Genomic DNA, 22,039 nt, shown 5'->3' with positions numbered 1-22,039 from the left:
AGGGGAGAAAAGCTGCTCCATTTCTGTCCCTGCACCTCTCCCAGGTGTTAACCCTTCAATGCCCACAGGGCCCTGAGCTCAGCAGGGTGAGGCTGCACAGGTCTGGCCTCCTGCCACCCCCGCCTGGCTCGCTGCAAACCCTGCTGGGCTGCTCTGGGAAGGTCACAGGGGAACATCAACCAGCTCTGCCAGCTGTCCCTGCTCTCCAGGACATTTCTGGAACCACAGAGTCCTTTCGATTGGAAAAGCCCTTGGAGATCACCAAGTCCAACTCATTGCCCAGCACTGCCAAAGCCACCACTGCCCCATGTCCCCAAGTGCCACATCCACAGGGCTTTTAAATCCCTCCAGGGATGGGCACCTCAAACCTCCCTGGGCAGCTGTGCCAGGGCAGGACAGCCCTTTCCAGGTGGGAATTGCTCCAAATATCCACCCTGAGCCTGCCCTGGCCCAGCCTGAGGCCATTTCCCCTTGGCCTGTCCCTGTTCCCTGGCTGTCCCCTCCTGTCAGGGACTTGTGCAGAGCCACAAGGTCCCCCCTGAGCCTCCTTTTCTCCAGGCTGAGCCCCTTCCCAGCTCCCTCAGCCCCTCCTGGGGCTCCATTCCCTTCCCAGCTCCCTCAGCCCCTCCTGGGGCTCCATTCCCTTCCCAGCTCCCTCAGCCTCTCCTGGGGCTCCATTCCCTTCCCAGCTCCCTCAGCCTCTCCTGGGGCTCCATTCCCTTCCCAGCTCCCTCAGCCCCTCCTGGGGCTCCATTCCCTTCCCTGGACATGCCCCAGCCCCTCCAGGACTCTCTTGCCCTCAGTGTCCCCATGATGGGCTCAGGATGGGTTTCCAAAAGCACACTGAGGGCTCCCAGAACCCCCAAAGCACACAGAGAGATGTTTCCCTGAACCCCCAAAGCACACAGATGGCTCCCTGAACCTCCAAAGCACACAGAGAGATGTTTCCCTGAACACCCCAAAGCACACAGATGGCTCCCTGAACCTCCAAAGCACACAGAGAGATGTTTCCCTGAACACCCCAAAGCACACAGAGGGCTCCCAGAACCCCCAAAGCACACAGGTGGTTCCCTGAACCCCCAAAGCACACAGAGGGCTCCCAGAACCCCCAAAGCACACCAATCTCAGAGCACAGGGCACAGACCCCGTCACCAGGCTGCACTCCCTGCTCCGGGAGCCTTTCCCACCCTCCATGGCCCTGTGGCTCCCCCAGCTGCTCTCGTGGCTCGCTGGGGCTCTGCCAGCCCGGGATCAGAGCTCCTTGTGCTGGGCAAGGCCAGAGCAGGTGCCAGCCCAGCCCAGGGTGCCCTGCCCTGCCAACAGCCTCTCTGCGCTCTCCAGGAAATGTTTCACACCAGATAAACAAAGCAGCTCACACTCCTGCTGCCACACAGGCTGCTCCAGGAGAACCAGGAACGAGGATTAAAGAGACTCTCAACAAAACAGATGCACCTTTAAAGAGCTGATACGCCTTAAGGAGCTTCTGCCCTCTCCTCTGCCCTTTTAATCCCGTATCAGATCTTTCACCCGAGTCATTTTAGTCACTGTGTGTAAAGAAATAAAACCCTTCTTTAGTCACTGTGTGTAAAGAAATAAAATCCTACAGAGTCTGAGAGGGAACTCAGCTCTGGCCAACTAAGCCAAGCTCATTGTCAATGAAAGAGCTGACCACACTCCTGCTGCATTTAGGAAAGCTCTGAGAGATGCATTTAGGAAAGCTCTGAGAGATGCATTTAGGAAAGCTCTGAGAGATGCATTTAGGAAAGCTCTGAGAGATGCATTTGGGAAAGCTCTGAGAGATGCATTTGGGAAAGCTCAGAGTGATGCATTTAGGAAAGCTCAGAGTGATGCATTTGGGAAAGCTCTGAGAAATGCATTTAGGAAAGCTCTGAGAGATGCATTTAGGAAAGCTCAGAGTGATGCATTTAGGAAAGCTCTGAGAGATGCATTTAGGAAAGTTCTGAGAGATGCATTTAGGAAAGCTCTGAGAGATGCATTTGGGAAAGCTCTGAGAGATGCATTTGGGAAAGCTCTGAGAGATGCATTTGGGAAAGCTTTGAGGGATGCAAGTGCTGCCCACATAAACCTGGATCAGGCAGTGTTCACAATTAAAACCTGTGTTTGAAGTGGTTGGGGTTTTCTGGAGGTGTTTTTATCCGCCCATCAAGGTTTAATGGGGTTGTTTGGGGGTGTTTTTATCAGCCCATCAAGGTTTAATCCAGAGATCCTCCACAGCTGGATGTGAAGGAGAACCTCAGACCAGGAAAGCTTTGGCAAAAATGCACTCTGGAATTCGTCCTATTGGTTATTCCCTTATACAAAGAAGGATTTAAAACTGGATTTAAAACTGATGTTATAAACACAATCAGCACTTCCACTCATGTTCCTTCCTGGAAATAGAACCTAAACTTCCTGAACCCACGAATGCAAGCAGCTGAGCAGCTCCCACCTGGCTCAGACAAGCTCTGCAGAGGCAGGCAGCAAAACCTGATCATCTGGTTCCACCTCAGCCTCACATCCAGGAGGGAATTCCAGCTGCAGCCACCATGGAAATGGGAGAAGCTGCCCATCTGCTGCCAGCAGGGCATCACCCTGCAATGCCAGCCTGGCACACAAGCGGGCCAGCCCTAAAAAGCCCCAGAGGATGTGAAATTGCTGCTCAGTCACCCCCAGAAAACACAAGAGGAGCCCCGGGGGGATGAAGGACTTGACCCAGATTGCAGGATCTGCTCCACTCATCCCATTAGGCAAATGCTGGCCAGGATTTAGGCAGAAAGCAGGTCAGGGAGGGATGGACAATCCTGTGGCATCAGGAGCCAGGTGCCACTAAAGGGCACATTTCACACTGAGCTGGCACAGGGCTGGAGCAGCAGCAGGGCAGGGAGATCCCAGAGCCACCTCCCTGCCTGGGGACATCTCAGCTGGGGGATCCCAGAGCCACCTCCTTCCTTGGGGACATCCCTGTCCTGCTGGAAGATCCCAGAGCCACCTCTCTCCTTGGGGACATCCCTGCCCAACCTTTACTGTCCCAGTGTCCAGCCTGGCCTTGGGCACTGCCAGGGATCCAGGGGCAGCCCCAGCTGCTCTGGGCACCCTGCCAGGGAACAATTCCTAATTCCCAATATCCCATCCATCCCTGCCCTCTAAACCTTCTGATTTCTGATGCTTCATTTCAAATATCTCTGCACAAGGACACTGAGGCGCTTCTTCAGTTTCTGGATCAGTGGAAAACTTGTCCAACCAAAAGACTCCATGAGCATTCTGAAACTGCCCTGAGCTCCCACCAGCTTCCAAAGCTCCTCCAGCTCTAAGTGGAGAATAAACAGCTCCAGAGAATCACAGGATATCCTGAGCTGGAAGAGACCCACAGGAATCCAGCCCAACTCCTCCTCGAAAAAATCCCAACAGGGTTAGAGCAGCCCCAAAGGCCAGGAGAGGTTTGCTGGCTAGGAGGGATTTTTGTGGGGAAAAGCAGGAGTGACCCCTAGAAAAGCACTCAAAGCTTCTGGCCTGGGAGCTTACAACCCTGAATTCACATCCCTAAATTCACATCCCTAAATTTACACTCCTGAATTCACATCTCTGAATTCACATCCCTAGATTTACACCCCTGAATTCACATCCCTAAATTCACATCCCTGAAATCACATCCTTGAATTCCCATCCCTGAATTCACATCTTTAGATTCACATCCTTGAATTCACATCTCTAAATTCACACCCCTGAATTCACATCCCTAAATTTACACTCCTGAATTCACATCCCTAAATTCACATCCTCGAATTCACACCCCTAAATTCACACCCCTAAATTCACATCCCTAAATTCACACCCCTGAATTCACATTCTTAGATTCACATCCTTGAATTCACATCCCTAAATTCACACCCCTGAATTCACATCCCTGATTTTACACCCCTGAATTCACATCCCTAAATTCACAACCCTGAATTCACATCCATGAATTCACATCCATGAATTCACATCCATGAATTCACATCCCTGAATTCACACCCCTAAATTCACACCCCTGAATATACAAACCCTGAATTCACATCCTGGAATTCACGTCCCTGAATTCACATCCCTGAATTTACAACCCTGAATGCACATCCCTGAATTCCCATCCCTAAATTCACCACCATGAATTCACATCCCTAAATTCACACCCCTAAATTCACAACCCTGAATTCACACACCCCCGAATTCACATCCTTAAATTCACATCCCTGAATTCACACCCCCAAATTCACACCCCTGAATTCACACCCCTTGAATTCACATCCCTGGATTCAGCCCAGCAGATAAACTGGAACAGCTCCAAGGCGGGGTTGGAGCAGAACACCAGGAACAACCTGGGGATGAGGTGGGAGAGGGATTTGTGTCTGCTGGGGGGACTAACAGGGTGGCCTTTCCCAAAAACCCCTCTGTGCCATCCCTGAGGGTTTGAGAAGGTCGTGCAGGGGATCTAAGAGTGAATTATCTGTCACCCTGTTCTTCTAAGCCTTCTGATGTTTATATTCTTGTGAGGAACTTTCTCACACATTTTCTGTAAATAACTCATTCTTTTACATTCTTTTCTGGAGGAGGAGACATTTGATGGACTGTTGGTTTGTCCAGTGTCATTGGAGAGGTGGCACTGTCATCCTCCAATCCACCGTCACTTTTGAAAATCTATAAATACTGGAGAGTCAGAAATTAAACTGTCCTTCTTTTTCCCTTGGAGATTCCAGTTTTCCTGTTGATTTATTTCATGTCCTATAGTGACAATTATCAGCAAGAGACAATTATCAGTTGTAATTATTATTCCTAAGACAGACCTGCACCACTCCTGGCTGTCCACTCAGGCTGCCCCCACAGCACAGGAATTTGGGGTTCACACGAAGCAGACCTGCAGCACTGCTCTGACACTGAGCTGTCAATATTGAATAAATTCATGTTTGAGCCCAAGCCCTGCAGCAGTGCCTGCCTTCAGCCACGGAGCTGGCACAGGGCTGGAGCATTTCCCATTGTCACCAGGGTCACCATCTTATATGTCAACATTGTCCCAATGTCACCATTTCCCACTGTCACAATGTCACCATTTTATTTCTCAACATTGTCCCAACGTCACCATTTCCCACTGTCCCAATATCACAACTGTCACCATTTCCCATTGTCACCACTGTCCCAATGTCACCATTTCCCATTGCTGTCTGTATTTTGTTGCTGCTCATTGACTGAGCTGCCAGTATTAATAAAATACTATCAAACTCACAACTTAGAGATAAATATTCCTTCCCATCTGGAGCACAGGGGAAACCTCAGCCCTCATCCCTTCCTTTCAGGGCTGGAAAACACAAAAAGCTGCCCACAGACCTGGAGGAAACAGCAGCTCAAAGATGGACAGGAAGCCTCAGTGGCCTGAAGTGTCACAAAAATGACATTTGAAGCACATTTAAGGGAAGTGTCCTGTGTGTTGAGACTGTAAATAAAAGCAGTTTGTTACTGGTTTTATTTACAAATCACCTACAAGCCAAACCCTTGAACTGAAATTCTTCCTTGCAGAATCTCTGAGAAGGGGAAGGGGAAAGGGTCTCCACAATTGGAATTTTCACAACAACACCTCAGACTGGGCCACACTGGGGTCTGCACAATTTGAATTTCCCTCTTTCCATAAACATGCCATGGGAATAAACAACCCCAGGACTACCAGAGACAGACGAAGACCCAATGATTCTTCTGCTTCTGCTGCAGAATCAGATGCAAGCACATGAGAGCAGGATGAAGGAGAAAGCCTGAACCTCCCTGAACCCCAACACCCTCCAAAGGGAGCTCAGAACCATTCCATGAGAGACTGGACAGAGCTCAGAACCATTCCATGAGAGACTGGACAGAACTCAGAACCAGTCCATGAGAGACTGGACAGAGCTCAGAACCATTCCATTGGACATAACTCAAAATCATTCCATGAGAGAATGGACAGAACTCCAAACCATTCCATGAGAGAATGGACAGAACTCCAAACCATTCCATGACAGAATGGTCAGAACCCAAAACCATTCCATGAAATATTGGACAGAACTCAAAACCATTCTATGAGAGACTGGACAGAACTCAGAACTATTTCATTGGACAGAACCCAAAACCATTCCATGACAGAGTGGACAGAGCTCAGGACAAAGACAATAAGGGAATAGGACTTGGATACAGCCAAAGAATCACTTCTGGCCCTGCCAGTGAGATGTGGCAGAGGAAATCACAAAACCCTCTGAGAGCACTTCCAAGCACATTTAACAAGAGCTGATTAATTTGATTTACTTGTCCCAGCCACTGAAGAGCTGTGACCAGATGCATTTCCACCTCCTGCAGCTGCTCCAAAGGGGTGGCACAGGTGATCCCTCAGGTCCCGCCAAGCTAACCCAAGCCTGGGATTTTACACCAGGAAACATCACTGGTTTAGGGTTTTACACCAAGAAATATCACTGATTTTGGGCCTGGGGAGGAGAGCACAGCCTGAGCAGGAGGAGCTGCCCCAGGGCTGCAGCAGCTCCAGAATCCCCCTGCAAAAATCCCATGAACCAGACTGGGAGAGATGAGCGATGCCAGGGGTGACTCTCACAACTAAAAGCTAAATATCATGTATATATGTTAGGAGACGTTTTATAGATTTATGTTTTACCCCCCCTGCCCAAATTCCATGACCCAAACTGTGACAGATGAGTGATGAGGCCATGGGTGACTCTCACAATTAAAAGTAAATATCAAATATACATCATGTCAGAAGAAGTTTTATAGATTTATAGTTATCTTTTACCCCCCTCCTGCCCAAATTCCATGACCCAAACTGTGACAGATGAGTGATGAGGCCATGGGTAACTCACAATTAAGAGGTAAATATCATGTATATATGTTAGGAGAAGTTTTATAGATTTATCATTACGTTTTACCCCCCCTGCCCAAATCACAGGAACCTGACTGCGAGCAATGCCATGGGTGATTCTCACAATGAAAAGATAAATACCATGTATATATGTTAGAAGTTTTATAGATTTATCATTATCTTGTACCCCCCCTGCCCAAATCCCATGAACTAGACTGTGATAGATGAGTTAGACGAGTGATGCCATGAATCTCTCACAATTCAAAGGTAAATATCATGTACACATGTTAGGAGAAGTTTTATAGATTTGTTTTACCCCCCCTGCCCAAATCACAGGAACCAGACCGTGACAGATGAGTGATGCCATGGTTGATTCACAATTAAAAGGTAGATATCATCATAAAAGGTAAATATCACCTTAAAAAGGGTAAATATATGTTAGGAGAAGTTTTATATTTACAGTTATCTTTTATCCCCCTTGTGTTGTTATCAGAGAGTGCCCTGGGTTTGGGATTTTGGGAGGGTGGGATTGTCACTATGGCATCCTGACATCCAATCAAGATTTAGGGATTTAAACTCCACCACTGGACAACAAAAATTAATCAATGGACACAACGTTGGGAAGGGCTAAAGGGTTAAAAGGCAAAACCTCCTTGTGTGGGTGAGCACATGGTGAGAAAATCCTCTGCCTTTTTTCTCTATTCAGTCTGCTGTTGTGTTTTTGACAAGGTTTTAATAAACCTTTTAAATTTTTTTAAAGTGAATAGCATTTCTCACGAGACAGACCAAGCAGAAGTGCAGCAGAGCTCTGTGGTAAAACCCACACCTACAGCACGTTTATGGCTCTAAACAAGGAAATTGTTCCCTGGGAGGGTGGGGAGGGGCTGGGAAGGAATTCCCAGAGCTGCTGTGGCTGTTTCATCCCTGGAATTGTCCAAGGCCAGGTTGGACACTGGGGCTGGAGCACCCTGGGACAGTGAAACGTGTCCCTGCCATGGCATGAGGTCACATTTAAGCTCCTTTCCAACCCAAACTGTGACTCTGTAAAATACAGGGAATATCTCTGGGATCCTTCACCAGCTCTGAGTTTGTCTCCTGGAGCGCAGCAGTTCCTGGAGCTGCTCACATTTCCACCTGGGAATTTCAATTTTCACAGCATCACAATCTGCTGGCAGAGGCACCGGGGGCACACCTGGGGCTCCCCTCCTGGCACAGCCACCTCTCCCTGCTCTGCACATCCCAGGGCTTTTCCAGCTGCTCTGCCAGCCTGGGAAAGGTGGGCAGCCCTGCCAAGCCCAGAGCCAGCCCCTGGGGCAGCTGCCGAACTGCTGCGCTGCTAATTGGGCTTGTAATTACAACCAAAGCAGCCCCACCTATGAAAAATGGGCTTCACCCAGCTGCAGCAAGCACCTGCACAGCCACAGCTGCAGGGGTGGCACCTGCAGCACCTCAGAGCCCTCCGAGAGGTTAAAATTCCCAGCAGGAGCACAGGAACTTGGAAATGAGTGTTGCAAACAGCAGGCCAATAATGGGATTATTGTGACTGGAAGGAGGATTTTGTAGTCTGCTGCTTTGCTGTAGCCATCAGAGGGGATTACACTTCCCCCTCACCCTGCACAGGTCCTGTCTCCACACAGGAACCATTTTTAAGCCTCCATTTGTGTGTTAGAGATGCCCAGGATGAGCTCAAAGCAGATTTCAGCTCACTACAACTGCCAGGAGCAGAAGTGCAGGTGGCAGAGGATGCAGCTGAGCCCAGAGCTGCAATCTGGCTTTCCTGGGAAGTGAGAGAATCCCAGAGACCCTGAGGCTGCAAAATCCCTCCAAAGCATCCAGTCCCAGCTGTGCCCAATGCCCACCCTGTCCCCAGCCCAGGGCACCCAGTGCCACATCCAGGTGCCACCTGCAGGGATGGGCACTGCCAACCTCCCTGGGCAGCCCCTGCCAAGGCCTGAGCACCCTTTCCATGCAGAAATTCCTCCTGATGTCCACCCTGAGCCTGCCCTGGCCCAGCCTGGGCCATTTCCCCTTGTCCTGTCCCTGTTCCCTGGCTGTCCCCTCCTGTCAGGGACTTGTGCAGAGCCACAAGGGCCCCCCTGAGCCTCCTTTTCTCCAGGCTGAGCCCCTTCCCAGCTCCCTCAGCCTCTCCTGGGGCTCCATTCCCTTCCCAGCTCCCTCAGCCTCTCCTGGGGCTCCATTCCCTTCCCAGCTCCCTCAGCCCCTCCTGGGGCTCCATTCCCTTCCCAGCTCCCTCAGCCTCTCCTGGGGCTCCATTCCCTTCCCAGCTCCCTCAGCCCCTCCTGGGGCTCCATTCCCTTCCCAGCTCCCTCAGCCCCTCCTGGGGCTCCATTCCCTTCCCAGCTCCATCCCCTTCAGGTCTCTCCTGTCAGGTCTCCAGCACGCAGTGAGGGGCACCTGATTTTCCTGAAATCCTTCAGGAAAAGCTTGAAAAAAATTCAGGAAAAATCCCTCCAAGAGCTGCAGCTGCCTGGGGATGTGTGTGAGTGAGGAGTGCAGCAGAGTGCCCTTCTCCATGGACGTGTGCCAGGGTCTGTGCCAAGCCCTGCCCAGGCAGGAGCTGTTTCCCTGGAAGCAGTGCCAAGGTGATTCCCTGGCAGCACACACAGAGCTGTGCCAGAGCTGGGGCCACCACCTGCCCTGGCCTTCAGAAACCTCTGCAAAGGCATTTCACAGCTGGGACAGAGCAGCCCTCGCCTCAGCACCGTGTCTGCCTCGGAAATTCATCCTCAGCCACAGCCTGGGATCAGGGAAGGAGCTGTGATAATCCTCAGGGGCTAAAAACCAAATGAAGCACCACCAAAAAGCCCAACAGAGCAACAAACAATCACCTCCAGAAAAAAAAAAAAAAAAAAAACCAGCAAAAAAACGACAAAAAACCAAACAAAACAGGAAGGCTTTACCAGCTTCAGGTATCAGCTCATTCTGCAAGCTGGGATTAATCCCTGAACCTCCCTGAGATGTGTCAAACCCTGCCAGGCTCTCCAGGAGGAGCCTCCTGGGCTCCACAGCAGCCTCCAGACATTTCCCAGGAACAACGAGGGAGGAGAGAGAGTTGTGGAGAACAGGAGGCACCAAGGTGAGCACAAACAGGAGAGAGAAAAACAAGGATGGGACTGCATGGGCTAAAGCTGGAATGGGACAATGAACTGCAAGGTGCAAATGGAGCAGAACTGATCACAGTGACAGACCCCGTGCCTGGTTCTGCATTTTGGGGCCATTTTGGTTCATCTTGGGACCATTTTGGTTCACCTTGGGTTCATTTTGGGGCCATTTTGGTTCATCTTGGGCTCATTTTGGGGCCATTTTGGTTCATCTTGGGCTCATTTTGGGGCCATTTTGGTTCATCTTGGGTGCAGCCCTGGCTGGGCTCTTGTGCTGCCCCAGGTGGATCCATGCAGGAGATGCTTTCAATAAATCCCTGCTTGATTCTTTAGCTCTGCCCAGCCTCTGCTCCAGCTCAGCCTGCACAAGGCATCACCCAGAGCAGCTGGGGCTGCCCCTGGATCCCTGGCAGTGCCCAGGGCCAGGCTGGACACTGGGGTTGGCACAGTGGCTCTCTGTTTGTGCTCCTGGGCTGAGATTTGGGTCATTTGTCCTTGGTGCCCAGCTGGAGCAGGAATTGTTTTGTGTCCCTGCTCTGTGCCCAGAGCTCAGCATCCCTGATATGAAACCCAGACCCACACACTAAAGCAGCACAGCATGTGAAAAACAGAAAAGCCAAACCTGAGGCACCATGGGCACCCTGTGCCAGGGCCTGCCCACCCTGCCAGGGAACAATTCCTCATTCCCAATATCCCATCCAGCCCTGCCCTCTGGCAGTGGGAGCCATTCCCTGGCTCCTGTCTCTCCATCCCTTGTCCCCAGTCCCTCTGCAGCTCTCCTGGAGCCCCTTCAGGCCCTGCCAGGGGCTCTGAGCTCCCCCTGGATCCTTCTCCCATCCGGGTGGGCACCCCCAGCTCTCCCAGCCTGGCTCCAGCCCTGGCACTGCTCTGGGTGCAGGATCCCAACCTGAACCTGGCACAACTGCAGCCCTGGCACAGCCTGAACACAAACTGTGTGCTGCCCACCCCCTGAACTCCCAGCAGCAGCAGCTTCTCCCCTCCTGCAGGTGGGTTTGGAGCTGCAGACCCCAGCCCTGTCCCAGCACCTCCTGCAGGTGAATTTGGAGCTGCAGACCCCAGCCCTGTCCCAGCACCTCCTGCAGGTGGGTTTGGAGCTGCAGGACCCCAGCCCTGTCCCAGCACCTCCTGCAGGTGAATTTGGAGCTGCAGACCCCAGCCCTGTCCCAGCACCTCCTGCAGGTGAATTTGGAGCTGCAGACCCCAGCCCTGTCCCAGCACCTCCTGCAGGTGGGTTTGGAGCTGCAGGACCCCAGCCCTGTCCCAGCAGGGCCAGCAGCCCGTCCCAGCTCAGTGCAGCTGCAGAGAGAGGCAGGAAATGAGAACAGGCTGTTTATCAACAGTGACTTCCTGCCCTCCTGGGGACCTTCCCTCACCTCCTGCTGCCCCAGTTTGCAGCCCCACAGCTCTCCACAGCAGTTTCATGGAATTCCCTCCTCTCTCCTTTGAGCTGAATTAATAAATTCAGTTAATTCAAGAATAATTCACCTCAGTGTGCTGCAGAACTGGAGGAGACCTAACCCCACACTCCCGGCCAGGAGGGCTAAAGTGGAGCAAGAACACATCAGCACCAGAAGTTAATTATAAAAAAAACCCAATGTTTTTGCTGGTTTAGCTGCCTCAACCACCTGTGAGCAGCAGCGCAGAGGTGAGAGAGCAGGAGAGGGACCAGAAAATGCAGCTGGGATGGCCTGAGGCTGCTCTGCAGGGAGCTGGGGAGCTCCTCAGGACAAGCCTGCATGGAGAGCCAGGTCTGAGGAGCAGCTGAGGGAGCTGGGAGAGGGGAAAAGGAGGCTCAGGGGGGACCTTGTGGCTCTGCACAAGTCCCTGACAGGAGGGGACAGCCAGGGAACAGGGACAGGACAAGGGGAAATGGCCTCAGGCTGGGCCAGGGCAGGCTCAGGGTGGACATCAGGAGGAATTTCTGCATGGAAAGGGTGCTCAGGCCTTGGCAGGGGCTGCCCAGGGAGGTTGGCAGTGCCCATCCCTGCAGGTGGCACCTGGATGTGGCACTGAGTGCACAAGGTGGGCACTGGGCACAGCTGGCACTGGATGGGCTGGGAGGGATTTTCCAGCCTGAATGATCCTGGGATTCTGTGAGGTTCCAGCAATCTCTGCCTGGAGCTGTTTGCAGTTCAGGTCTCTGTCAATGACCTTCCTCAGGCACTCTGTGACAGTTTGGGGTCATTTTCCCCAGGAGGAGCCCCCAGCTCTCTGCCCTGCAGCAGCTGCTCTGGACAAGGGGAAATGGGCTCAGGGTGGGCACCAGGAGGAATTCCTGCATGGAAAGGGGGCTCAGGCCTTGGCACTGCTCAGGGAGGTTTGGGGTGCCTATCCCTGTGTCCTGGATGTGGCACTGGGTGCCCTGGGCTGGGGACAGGGTGGGCATTGGGCACAGCTGGGCTGGGAGGGCTTTTCCAAGCTGGGTCCTGGACAAGCAGAGCCCCAGGCCCAGCCCCTGCAGCCCAGGGAGCCTTGGGGTCACCCCAAAGCTCAGGAAAGGAACCTGCACACAGAGGGGACACCTGGAGACATTGCTGAGCCTGGGGACACTTTTATGTCACCTTCCAAAAGCAGGACAAGGCACCTGAGAGATTTTTACCTTCCCTAGCACAGCTTTACACCCTCCCTGCAAGCCCAGCACACAACCAGAACCCCAGGCAGGATTTCTGCCCCAAAACTCAGCCAAACCTGGGCAGTCTGGAGCTGGAGTTTGACCAGAGTGCCCTGGCATTGCTGCTGAGCACTCAGGGTTGCCAGAGCTGGGGTTTTGGCAGGGATCTGCTCATCCTTTCCTCCTTTTTCCTGGCTCTGGGCAAGGTGCAGCCTGCAGGGGGGAGAGGGCTCAGTGGAGAATAAGTTCAGCCCTTAAGTGGATTCTGGAAGGGCTCAGTGGATGCTCAGAGGCTAGAAAAGAGCTGATCCCATTTTTACCCTCTCCTGGAGACCCTGCCACTGTTCTTTCAGAACAAAATGTTAAAATTACACACAGAGCAACTGCCTGCAAGCCAGCAAATTATTTCTTAAAAATCTCCACCTGCACTGAATCTCCTGAACACAGCAGCTCCCCTGATGCCTTTCACGCTGTAAACACCAGGTCCAAGTGAATTTATTTATTAAAATACCCCTTGCAAGTCCCAGCCGCAGGTTTCTATTTACATTTGCTCCCCAGGCAGCCTTTTCAAGTCTTGTTTGAACAGATCCCTCTTCCAGGAGGGTTCCCAAGCCCCAGCTCCTCCTCCTCCTCTCCGAGAGGGGGATTTATCCCGAGCTGGGAAGGGCGAGCGGAGCTCTCAAGAGCTCAGCGTTTCGCACCTGTGGAGTTTTCCTCTCTCATTCCCGTCCCGTATTCCGAACTTCCCTTTTCTCCACCCTCCGTGCCCGGCCCAGGACAGCGACAAATTTTTGTACAGCTGGGACAGCGGGAGGTAAAGATTCACTTTTTACATGTGCAGCTCTGCTGAATGGGGGCAGCTCAGCACCCGAGCGTGTCGGAAATCACCGCAAACACCGAAAACCCACGGCAAACACCGAAAAACCCCCGGTGCCTCTCACTTGCCGGCAGCTCTGACTTCCCCCCTCGCTCTCCACAGCAAATCCAGGCGGCAATCCCTCCCCCACGCCGCTCCCCGGGGCAATCCCGGCCGGGAAGCACGGAACAACCGGAGCGCAGGTCACAATAACCCCCCCGGCTCCGCAGGCGGCCGGGCAGGCCCCGCCGCCCCCCCGAGCCCCGGCGGGAGCGCCCCGACCCGCCCCGCGGCCTCCGACCCGCCCCGCGGCCCCCCCGCGCACCGTCCGGGCGGCCTCTGCCCAGGTCCTGCCCTTCTTCTTGCGGCCCTTCTCCCTCATGTCGGACGCGGCGGGGCTCGGGGCGCTCGGGGGGTGTCGGGCGGGCGCGGCGGGCGGCGGGGCGGGGGCGGCGGCCCCTCAGAGGCGAGCGGCGCCGAGAGCGGCGGCCCCAGCGCCCGCCGCCGCCGCCATGTTGGCTCCGGCTGCGCACGGGCCGCGGTCATGTGACCCCGCCCGCCGGCCCCGCCCACGGCGCTGGGAGGGGCGTGGTCCGAGGAAGCCACGCCCATCCCGCCCTGCCCGGCCGCGTTCCCGCCTCTCGGAGGGACGAGCAAACATGGCGGCGGCGCCTGAGGGGGAGCGAAGATGGCGGCGGTGCCGCTCTGGTGTGGTGGTGGTGTGTCCCTCCCTGGCTGCCATCGGCAACAGCTCCGCTGTCCCGCCGCCATCAAGTGTCACCGGCAGCCTCCGCTCCCTCCTCCGGCTCGCCGCCGGTGCCCGCAGCCTGCGCTGGCGCCGTGGCTGAGGGAGAAAGATGGCGGCGGCTCCCTCAGAGCCTCAGCCGCGCCCTCTGCGCCCGGTGCCCGCCAGCTCGGCGGTGACACCGATGGTGGCGCCTCAAGAGTCAGAAATAGAGAATAATTCCCCCAGGGAGTCCCGGAGAATGGGCAAGGGGTGTGCAACGGGGTCTTGGCTGTGGTTGGAACGGCCACAAGGAGCCTGAGCTCACTCAAAGGGCCTTTGGTGAACAGTCGGGGTCTTCTGTTGAGTAGTGTCTGAAGAACGCCAACCACTTGTTTTTAAAATGTTAAAAGTTTAATAGTTATAAAAATAGTAATATAATTATAGTAATAAAAATTTGGACATTTTGAATTAGGACAATACGAGACAATAAAAACAAAGAGTTACAGACAGTACGGGTACCTTTTTCCGGGCAAAATAACCCCCAGAAAGGACCCACGTTAACAGAGGATTAACCCTTAAAAACAATAACCTGTTGCATATTCATACATCTCATACATGATGCGTAAATTCCGTTCAAACACAGAATTCTGTCTGGTCAGTGTCAGCTTCTTCCTCTTAATCCTAGCCGCATCTTCAGGGCTGAGCAAGGCAGGAAGAAGTTCGTTTCTTCTGATAAGGGAGCAATAAATTCTCTTTCTCTGAAATATTTGGGTGTCCTGTGGCTGCTATCTCGCTCCTTTCTTTAAAAAAAGTATCCTACTTTTTTTTTCTTTAAAAAAAGTATCATTTCTTTTAAAAAAGTATCCTACATAGCATAGTTTCTATTTTAACATTATATTATAACCTAAAACTGTATTTAACACACTACTTAAGAAAATTAATGCAGCATAACTTTCTAACATAACACATATAATATTCATTTTAGTATTTGCAAAAAGCCAAACATAAAATACACATTTTTCACGGTGTCTCTTGTCACCTGCTATGTCTCCTGTCACCTGGCTGGAGCCACATGGTGTAAATATAAGAGTGGATGTGATTGTTAAGAAGCCCAAAGCAGCAGACAAGTCTTGCTTGGCACAAAATCCTTGGTGAATTTTGTTTAAAATGGAACGGGGGCACCTCCCCAGAGCCCCCAAAGGAACCCAGGCAGGCACAGAAACAAATATTGCTAAATAAATGTGCATTAGGCAGGTGGCAGCCATGCATGGCAGGGGTGGTTTTATGAAAACATGCACAAATGTTGCAATTCTTGCTTTTTGCTTTGCTGGCTTTGTGGAACCTCCACTTTGCGCCCTGTGTGAAACAATTCAGCGTCTCATTTATAAAGCATTTCTAAACTCTGTCCAGAGAGCTCCAAAATCAGCCTGTCCCCCCTGCCCTGTCCCCATTCCCCCTCACACCAGCCCTGCCTCAGTTTCCCCTATTCCCCATGTGAGAAACATGGCTCACTATTTAAAATTTTTATAAAAGTTTATAATGGATAAAATCCAGCACTGGGTGCTTGGCTATTTGCCAAAAGCACAGTGTTAATTAAAATCCACGTTCTTTATATACTATTAAAATACAGGGGGTAAATGTATATTCCTAAGAGTATATACATATTGCTAAGAGTTTATATATTCTTTTTGAATTCCTTTGAGTTTAGATGATCTTCTGCTTGGTTTTAACCTTTGACTTGTCTTCATGCCATCTTGTAGATGAAAGTAATATATTTTATTAGTCATAAAGGAATTTATAATCTTGTAGATGAAACTAATATATTTTATTTCTTCTTGTGGTTCCATCCTGTTGTATTTTCACTCCCTCATAAGGAGCATCAATGAATTTTTCTATTTTTCTTTTTTTTTTGTGTGTGTTATCTTGTCTTTCAGATAAGACAGTCCCTGAATGTGGGAAATCCCCTAATTATTTCACACCATTTTCTGAGTTAGTTGCATGAAAAAGACTGTACCATAATAGAGACTGTGAAAGTTGAAATGCTGAGATATCATACATTACATTACTGTTTATAAAAGCTGTTTGGTGAACACAAAAACTGGCAGATTATACTGCATCAAAAGCAGAAATTTGGCAGCCACAGCTCCCAAACAAGCTGCAATTTCTACTTCAGCCATTGCACTTTTGGCCCCACTGGGAGATACAAAAATGATTAATTTTGAGAGGCTTGAGGCATTTTTTTGTTGAAATCATGGAATCACACACTGGTTTGTGTGGAAAGGACCTCAAAGCCCATCCAGTGCCACCCCTGCCATGGCAGGGACACTTTTCACTCTTCCAGGGGTGCTTCCAGCACAGAATCTCCTCATGCTCCCTGATAGTTGTGTTACCAAAGTTGATACATAATATAGAATTAATCAGATGTTTAATGTTCCATTGGTTCTGTGGTTCCAGGTTTCTCTGACTGATTCTGGCTGAAGGGATAAGTGGTGACACGGCCTGGAGCACAGGAAGAGTGAAACATGGAGGAACACACCTGGGAAGCCACAATTCCAGGACACAAGGTGACAAAGCAGGTCCTCCCTGTGACAGGTCAGTGCTGTGGGCATGCAGAAATAATTGACAATAAATTCAGCAGTGTGGAACAACAACAAATGGGAATCCCAGGGAAGGAAGGAAGGAAGGAAGGTGCAGCTGCCCCAAAGGTGATCCCAGCAGGGAGCTGCAAGGATGTGCAGTGGGATGGCTCCCAGGACCTGCACTGACAGTTCCAGCACCCCATGTTCCTGTGAGACATTCCCAGAGCTGCTGACCCCAGCTGGAAGTGCAGCAGCCCCTGGAGCTCCAGGAGCAGGTCTGGCCCTTGCCTCCTGCCCAGAGCTGTCAGACACAGTTCCTGTTTATCAAACAAACAGTGAGATCACAAGAGGATGCAGCCTGCACTTCCTTTCCCTGTGTGATGCACTGAGCACCAGCTGGGGGTTCTGCAGCTTAGGCTGGGCCATGCTGCTGGATGGGTCATTCCTTGCAGCTGCATTCCAGCACCTGTCTGTCATTCCACCTGTCAGTGGAAGCCCAACCAGAGGGGCTGTCAATAATTCAGGTATTAGGAGGAAATTGTTCCCTGGCAGCTGGGGCTGCCCCTGCATCCCTGGCAGTGCCCAAGGCCAGGTTGGACACTGGGGTTGGCAGCACCCTGGGACAGTGGGAGGTGTCCCTGCCATGGCAGAGGTGGCACTAGGTGGGCTCTGAGCTCCCATTCCATGGTTCTGTGCCATTCCATGTCTCTGTGATACCACCCTGGAGGCCTCCATTCCATTTATTCCCCCAACCCTTCAAAGCTCTGCTGGAGCACTCAGAGCCCTGGCTGGCACCCAGTGTCCTGGCAGGGACACTGCTCTGCTGTCCCCACCCTTGTAAATTTGCTCTTCCTTCAGCCCCAGCTGCTCTGGGTGATCCCTTGTGCAGGCTGAGCTGGAGCAGAGGCTGGGCAGAGCTAAAGAATCAAACAGGGATTTATTCAAAGCATCTCCTGCATGGATCCACCTGGGGCAGCACAAGAGCCCAGCCAGGGCTGCACCCAAGATGAACCAAAATGGTCCCAAGATGAACCAAAATGGTCCCAAAATGAACCCAAGATGAACCAAAATGGTCCCAAAATGAACCCAAGATGAACCAAAATGGTCCCAAAATGAACCCAAGATGAACCAAAATGGCCCCAAAATGAACCCAAGATGAACCAAAATGGCCCCAAAATGCAGAACCAGGCACGGGGTCTGTCACTGTGATCAGTTCTGCTCCATTTGCACCTTGCAGTTCATTGTCCCATTCCAGCTTTAGCCCATGCAGTCCCATCCTTGTTTTTCTCTCTCCTGTTTGTGCTCCTGGGCTGAGATTTGGGTCATTTGTCCTTGGTGCCCAGCTGGAGCAGGAATTGTTTTGTGTCCCTGCTCTGTGCCCAGAGCTCAGCATCCCTGATATGAAACCCAGACCCATACACTAAAGCAGCACAGAATGTGAAATAAATATAAAGCTAAAACCAGAGGGATCAATCAGATCTCTAGCACTGACACTGCTGCTGTCATTTGGGAAAACATTCCCAATAAAATTCAACCTCAGTTTCCATCTGAGGTTCAGTCAGAATCCCAGCTAGGCAGAGCACTGACTGTTCTTTTCACAGAGCCACAGAATCCTGGCATGGTTTGCGTGGGAAGGGAGCTCAGAGCCCACCCAGTGCCACCCTGCCATGGCCACAGCTGTGACCAGATGCCCTTGCTGAAAGCCATTAAAGCCTGCAGGAAAATCACTGAGAAAAATGTAGGGACAGAAGTGCAGAGCCACTGGGGAGGAAAAGAGAGGAATTGTGGCTGTTTGTGCAGCTGCAGCAGTACAGGGGGAAGCCCACAGGGTGTCATGAGAGCGTCAGGGAACAACAAAAATCCCCAAAATAATCGCCAAACCCTCTCTGCACCAAAGCCTTCCCACACAGCTTCTCTCTTGTGAGATGCACACAGAACATTCCTGGTGGCTGTGGCTCCTCTCCTGCTTTGAAAACCACTCAGGAATGAAAACATTTGGGCCTTTAGGAATTGTGTATAACCAATAAATCCCAGAGCACTTTACAAAGATGATAATGAGCTTTAGCACTGTGCTAGCAGCAGGAAACATGGAATATCCTGAGCTGGAAGGGACCCACAGGGATCATCCAGTGCAGCCCCAAGCCCCAACAACCCCACCCTGGGCATCCCTGGCAGTGCTGCCCAAACCCTCCTGGAGCTCTGGCAGCCTCAGGGCTGTGCCCAGGGAGCCTGGGCAGTGCCAGCACCCTCTGGGGAAAACCTTTCACAATATCCAGCCTAAACCAAGCTTCATCCAGGCTGGCCTTGGGCACTTCCAGGCACAGCTTCTCTGGCAACCTAGGGTACCAATTTTAAATTCATGGCAGGAAAAGTACTATGAATTGTACTAAGAAAGAAACAAAAATTGTTGTAGTGAATTTATCCTAAATTTTCTAGATTTCAATACAAAACTACATTTTTTCTGAACTGCCAGCAGATGGGACAATGCTTCAAATAACCCTTCAAGTCATATTCCTACAATGTGGTTGGACATTCCCATAAAACCTGTGGAGCTCTGTAGGACTGCAAGGGGAGGTTCTTCCGGGGAAACAAAGAGCTCTGGGATGTGAGGGGATGCCCCTCCCTGCTGCATCCAGGGAGTGTCCCCAGCACTGGAAGCACAGCAGATGTTTGGGAGAAGCTGATGTGGCCCCGAGGAAGGAGCAAACACCACAAACCAACCCAAGGCAGGGCTGCAGACCCCCCTGGGTATTCCCTGCCTTGCAAATTTTATGAAGCTGGGCCATCAATATTCACGGCTGCAGGAGCTGAGGCCATCCAGGCTCCTCCAGGAGCTGGGGGGGACAGCAGGGAGCCAGGAACCCCCCCTGGCCATTAGCCCAGCCCAGCAGCTGAGCCCCAGCATGAACCAGGCACTGCAGAATGTGCAAGGGAAGAGATCCCCTGGATGCTGAGAATTTGAAACTTTCTGTGCTGAAGCGCACAGACCCACAAGAAAATACTGTATTTGACCTGAGGCCTTGGAAAAGATTTCCAAAATGGATTTCCAAAAAGATTTCCGAAATGGATTTCCAGAATGAGAGCACTGGGATTACAGGTGTGGAGTTGGTTAGAAGTGTGTGATATCACAGGCTGGAAAACTTAAGAGTTTGGGGTTTTAGAATGTGGTAATAAATATGGGGCAAGATGGAGGTTTTAGGGTGGAGGCTGCTCCTTCTTCTTCACCTTCTTCTCCATGGGTTTGGGTGGTATTTTGTTATTGGACAGAAAAGCCCACCATGTGAACTTTGAGGGATCAGTTACTGGGTTAAAAGTGAAAATAATTTAGGTGTCATTTCTTAATTGGATAGTTTAACCTTGTAGGGAAAGATAGTTGGCAATTTTGTAGCTTGTTAGGAGAATGCTGCAGAACTCACATCTTGTAATAGAGATAGGAAATAATAAACATCTGAGTCTGAATGTGAAATTCCTCTCAAGAGCTTCAATCCTGACCTTGACAGAGGCAGAAAAAAGAAGCTGGGAGCATTTCTGGTATTGGCAGACCATGACCTCTGCTTCCCAGGGGGAAATCAGCCTCTTTCTTTCACATTTTCACATCATTCCTGTTGATTTTTACAAAACCATTACAAATGCCATTCCTGGTTGGAAAGCAGGGCTTTCCCCAGCAGGAAAGTCCCCAGGAGCACTAGGCTGAAGGAGAACAAATCCCCTTTGTCTCTGCCTCCCTGTGACCTGTTTCCCTTGGAGTAATCCCATTGTTAGCTCCACTCAGGCCTCTCCTCAGCGAGGGTGTCAGAGTTTCACCAAAATCCCTCATTCTGTCCCTCACACCTGCAGGGTCTCATGTTCCAGCTGAGCATGGAGCTGCTGTGGTGACATTTGGTGGCATTTGGTGGCATTTGGTGGGATTTGCTTTGGACCAGCCCACCTTGGTTGTTCACACGTTCCCCTGCCAGGATTTTGAGGTGGATTTTGTTGATCCATCCAGTCCTTTCAGGGGGTGAAGTTAAATTGAGCAGAGAACCCCTCAAGTTCCCCTTTCCCCATTTTAAAGACATCCCTCATGTTTATCCTGTTTGGACGCTCAGCCTCTTCTCTGTGAGAGCTCAGACCCCTCACTGGCAGCTCTGAGGCCACTTCACCAAATTCCCTCTGAGAGTTAAATCTGACTGGCTGATTTGGGGACATCCAGTGCCTTTGAGGGACCTTTCATCTTCCCTTTTCTTGCCTCAGTCCCTTTTCAGTGGCATTTATTGTGACTCACCTGATCAAAGCGACCTTTTCCATGAGAAACAGAACAAATCTCTGCGTGCCTGCAATCACAGACTCCTTTGGGCTGGAGAGCACTGAGCCCAACCACGTCCCCAGCACTGCCAAGGCCACCAGGGACCCTTGTCCCCAAGTGCCACATCCACAGGGCTTTAACTCCCTCTGCTGTGGACAACCTCAGAGCTGGGAATTAAACTGCCAGAGGGCAGGGCTGGATGGGATCTTGGGAATTGGGAATTGTTCCTGGCAGGGTGGGCAGGCCCTGGCACAGCTGGGGCTGCCCCTGGATCCCTGGCAGCGCCCAAGGCCAGGCTGGACACTGGGACTGGGAGTACCTGGGACAGGGCAAGGTGTCCCTGCCATGGCAGGGGTGGGAATGGGTGGGCACTGAGGTCCTTTCCCAACCCAACCTAAGCCAACCCAACCCAATCTGTGCCTTTGCAATGTTTTTTCCATCTCCCCTCTTCCATCTCCCCTTTTCCATCTCTCCCTTTTCCATCTCCCCTTTTCCATCTCCCTTTTTCCATCTCCCCTTTTCCCATCTCTCCCTTTTCCATCTCCCCTTTTTCCATCTCTCCCTTTTCCATCTCCCCTTTTCCATCTCCCCTTTTTCCATCTCTCCCTTTTCCATCTCTCCCTTTTCCATCTCCCCTTTTTCCATCTCTCCCTTTTCCATCTCCCCTTTTCCATTTCCCCTTTTCCACCTCCTTCTTTTCCAGCTCCCTCTTTTCCAACTCCCCTTTTCCATCTCCCCTTTTCTATCTCCCCCTTTTCTTTCTCTCCCCTTTTCCATCCTTTTCCAGTTCCTCCTTTTCCATCTCCCTTTTTCCATCTCCCCATTTTCCACCTCTTCCTCTTCTATCTCTCCCTTTTCCATCTCCCCTTTCCCATGCTTCCTTTTCCCTCTTTCCCCTTTCCCATCTCGCTTTTCCAGTTCCCCCTTTTCCATCTCTCCCTTTTCTAGCTCCCCTTTTCCAGCTCTCCTTTTCCAT

At 51.5% G+C, this 22,039-nt stretch overlaps 1 protein-coding gene across 1 annotated transcript in view; it reads right to left on the bottom strand.

Moving 5' to 3' along the window:
- ASXL2 (ASXL transcriptional regulator 2) overlaps positions 1–13,897 on the bottom strand; it is a 44,081-nt gene extending 30,184 nt beyond the window's left edge. The window contains exon 1 of the mRNA XM_063153270.1: positions 13,798–13,897. Within this exon, the coding sequence (XP_063009340.1) occupies positions 13,798–13,854 (57 nt within the window). The 5' untranslated portion in view covers positions 13,855–13,897. The remainder of the gene's footprint in view (positions 1–13,797) is intronic.
- Between the last annotated feature and the right edge of the window lie 8,142 nt (positions 13,898–22,039).

Source organism: Melospiza melodia, chromosome 3 (assembly GCF_035770615.1).
Source record: "Melospiza melodia melodia isolate bMelMel2 chromosome 3, bMelMel2.pri, whole genome shotgun sequence".
Classification (NCBI taxonomy): Eukaryota; Metazoa; Chordata; class Aves; order Passeriformes; family Passerellidae; genus Melospiza; species Melospiza melodia.
The sequence above is the reverse complement of the archived record's forward strand: the minus strand, read 5'-3'. Positions and strand labels throughout refer to the sequence as shown.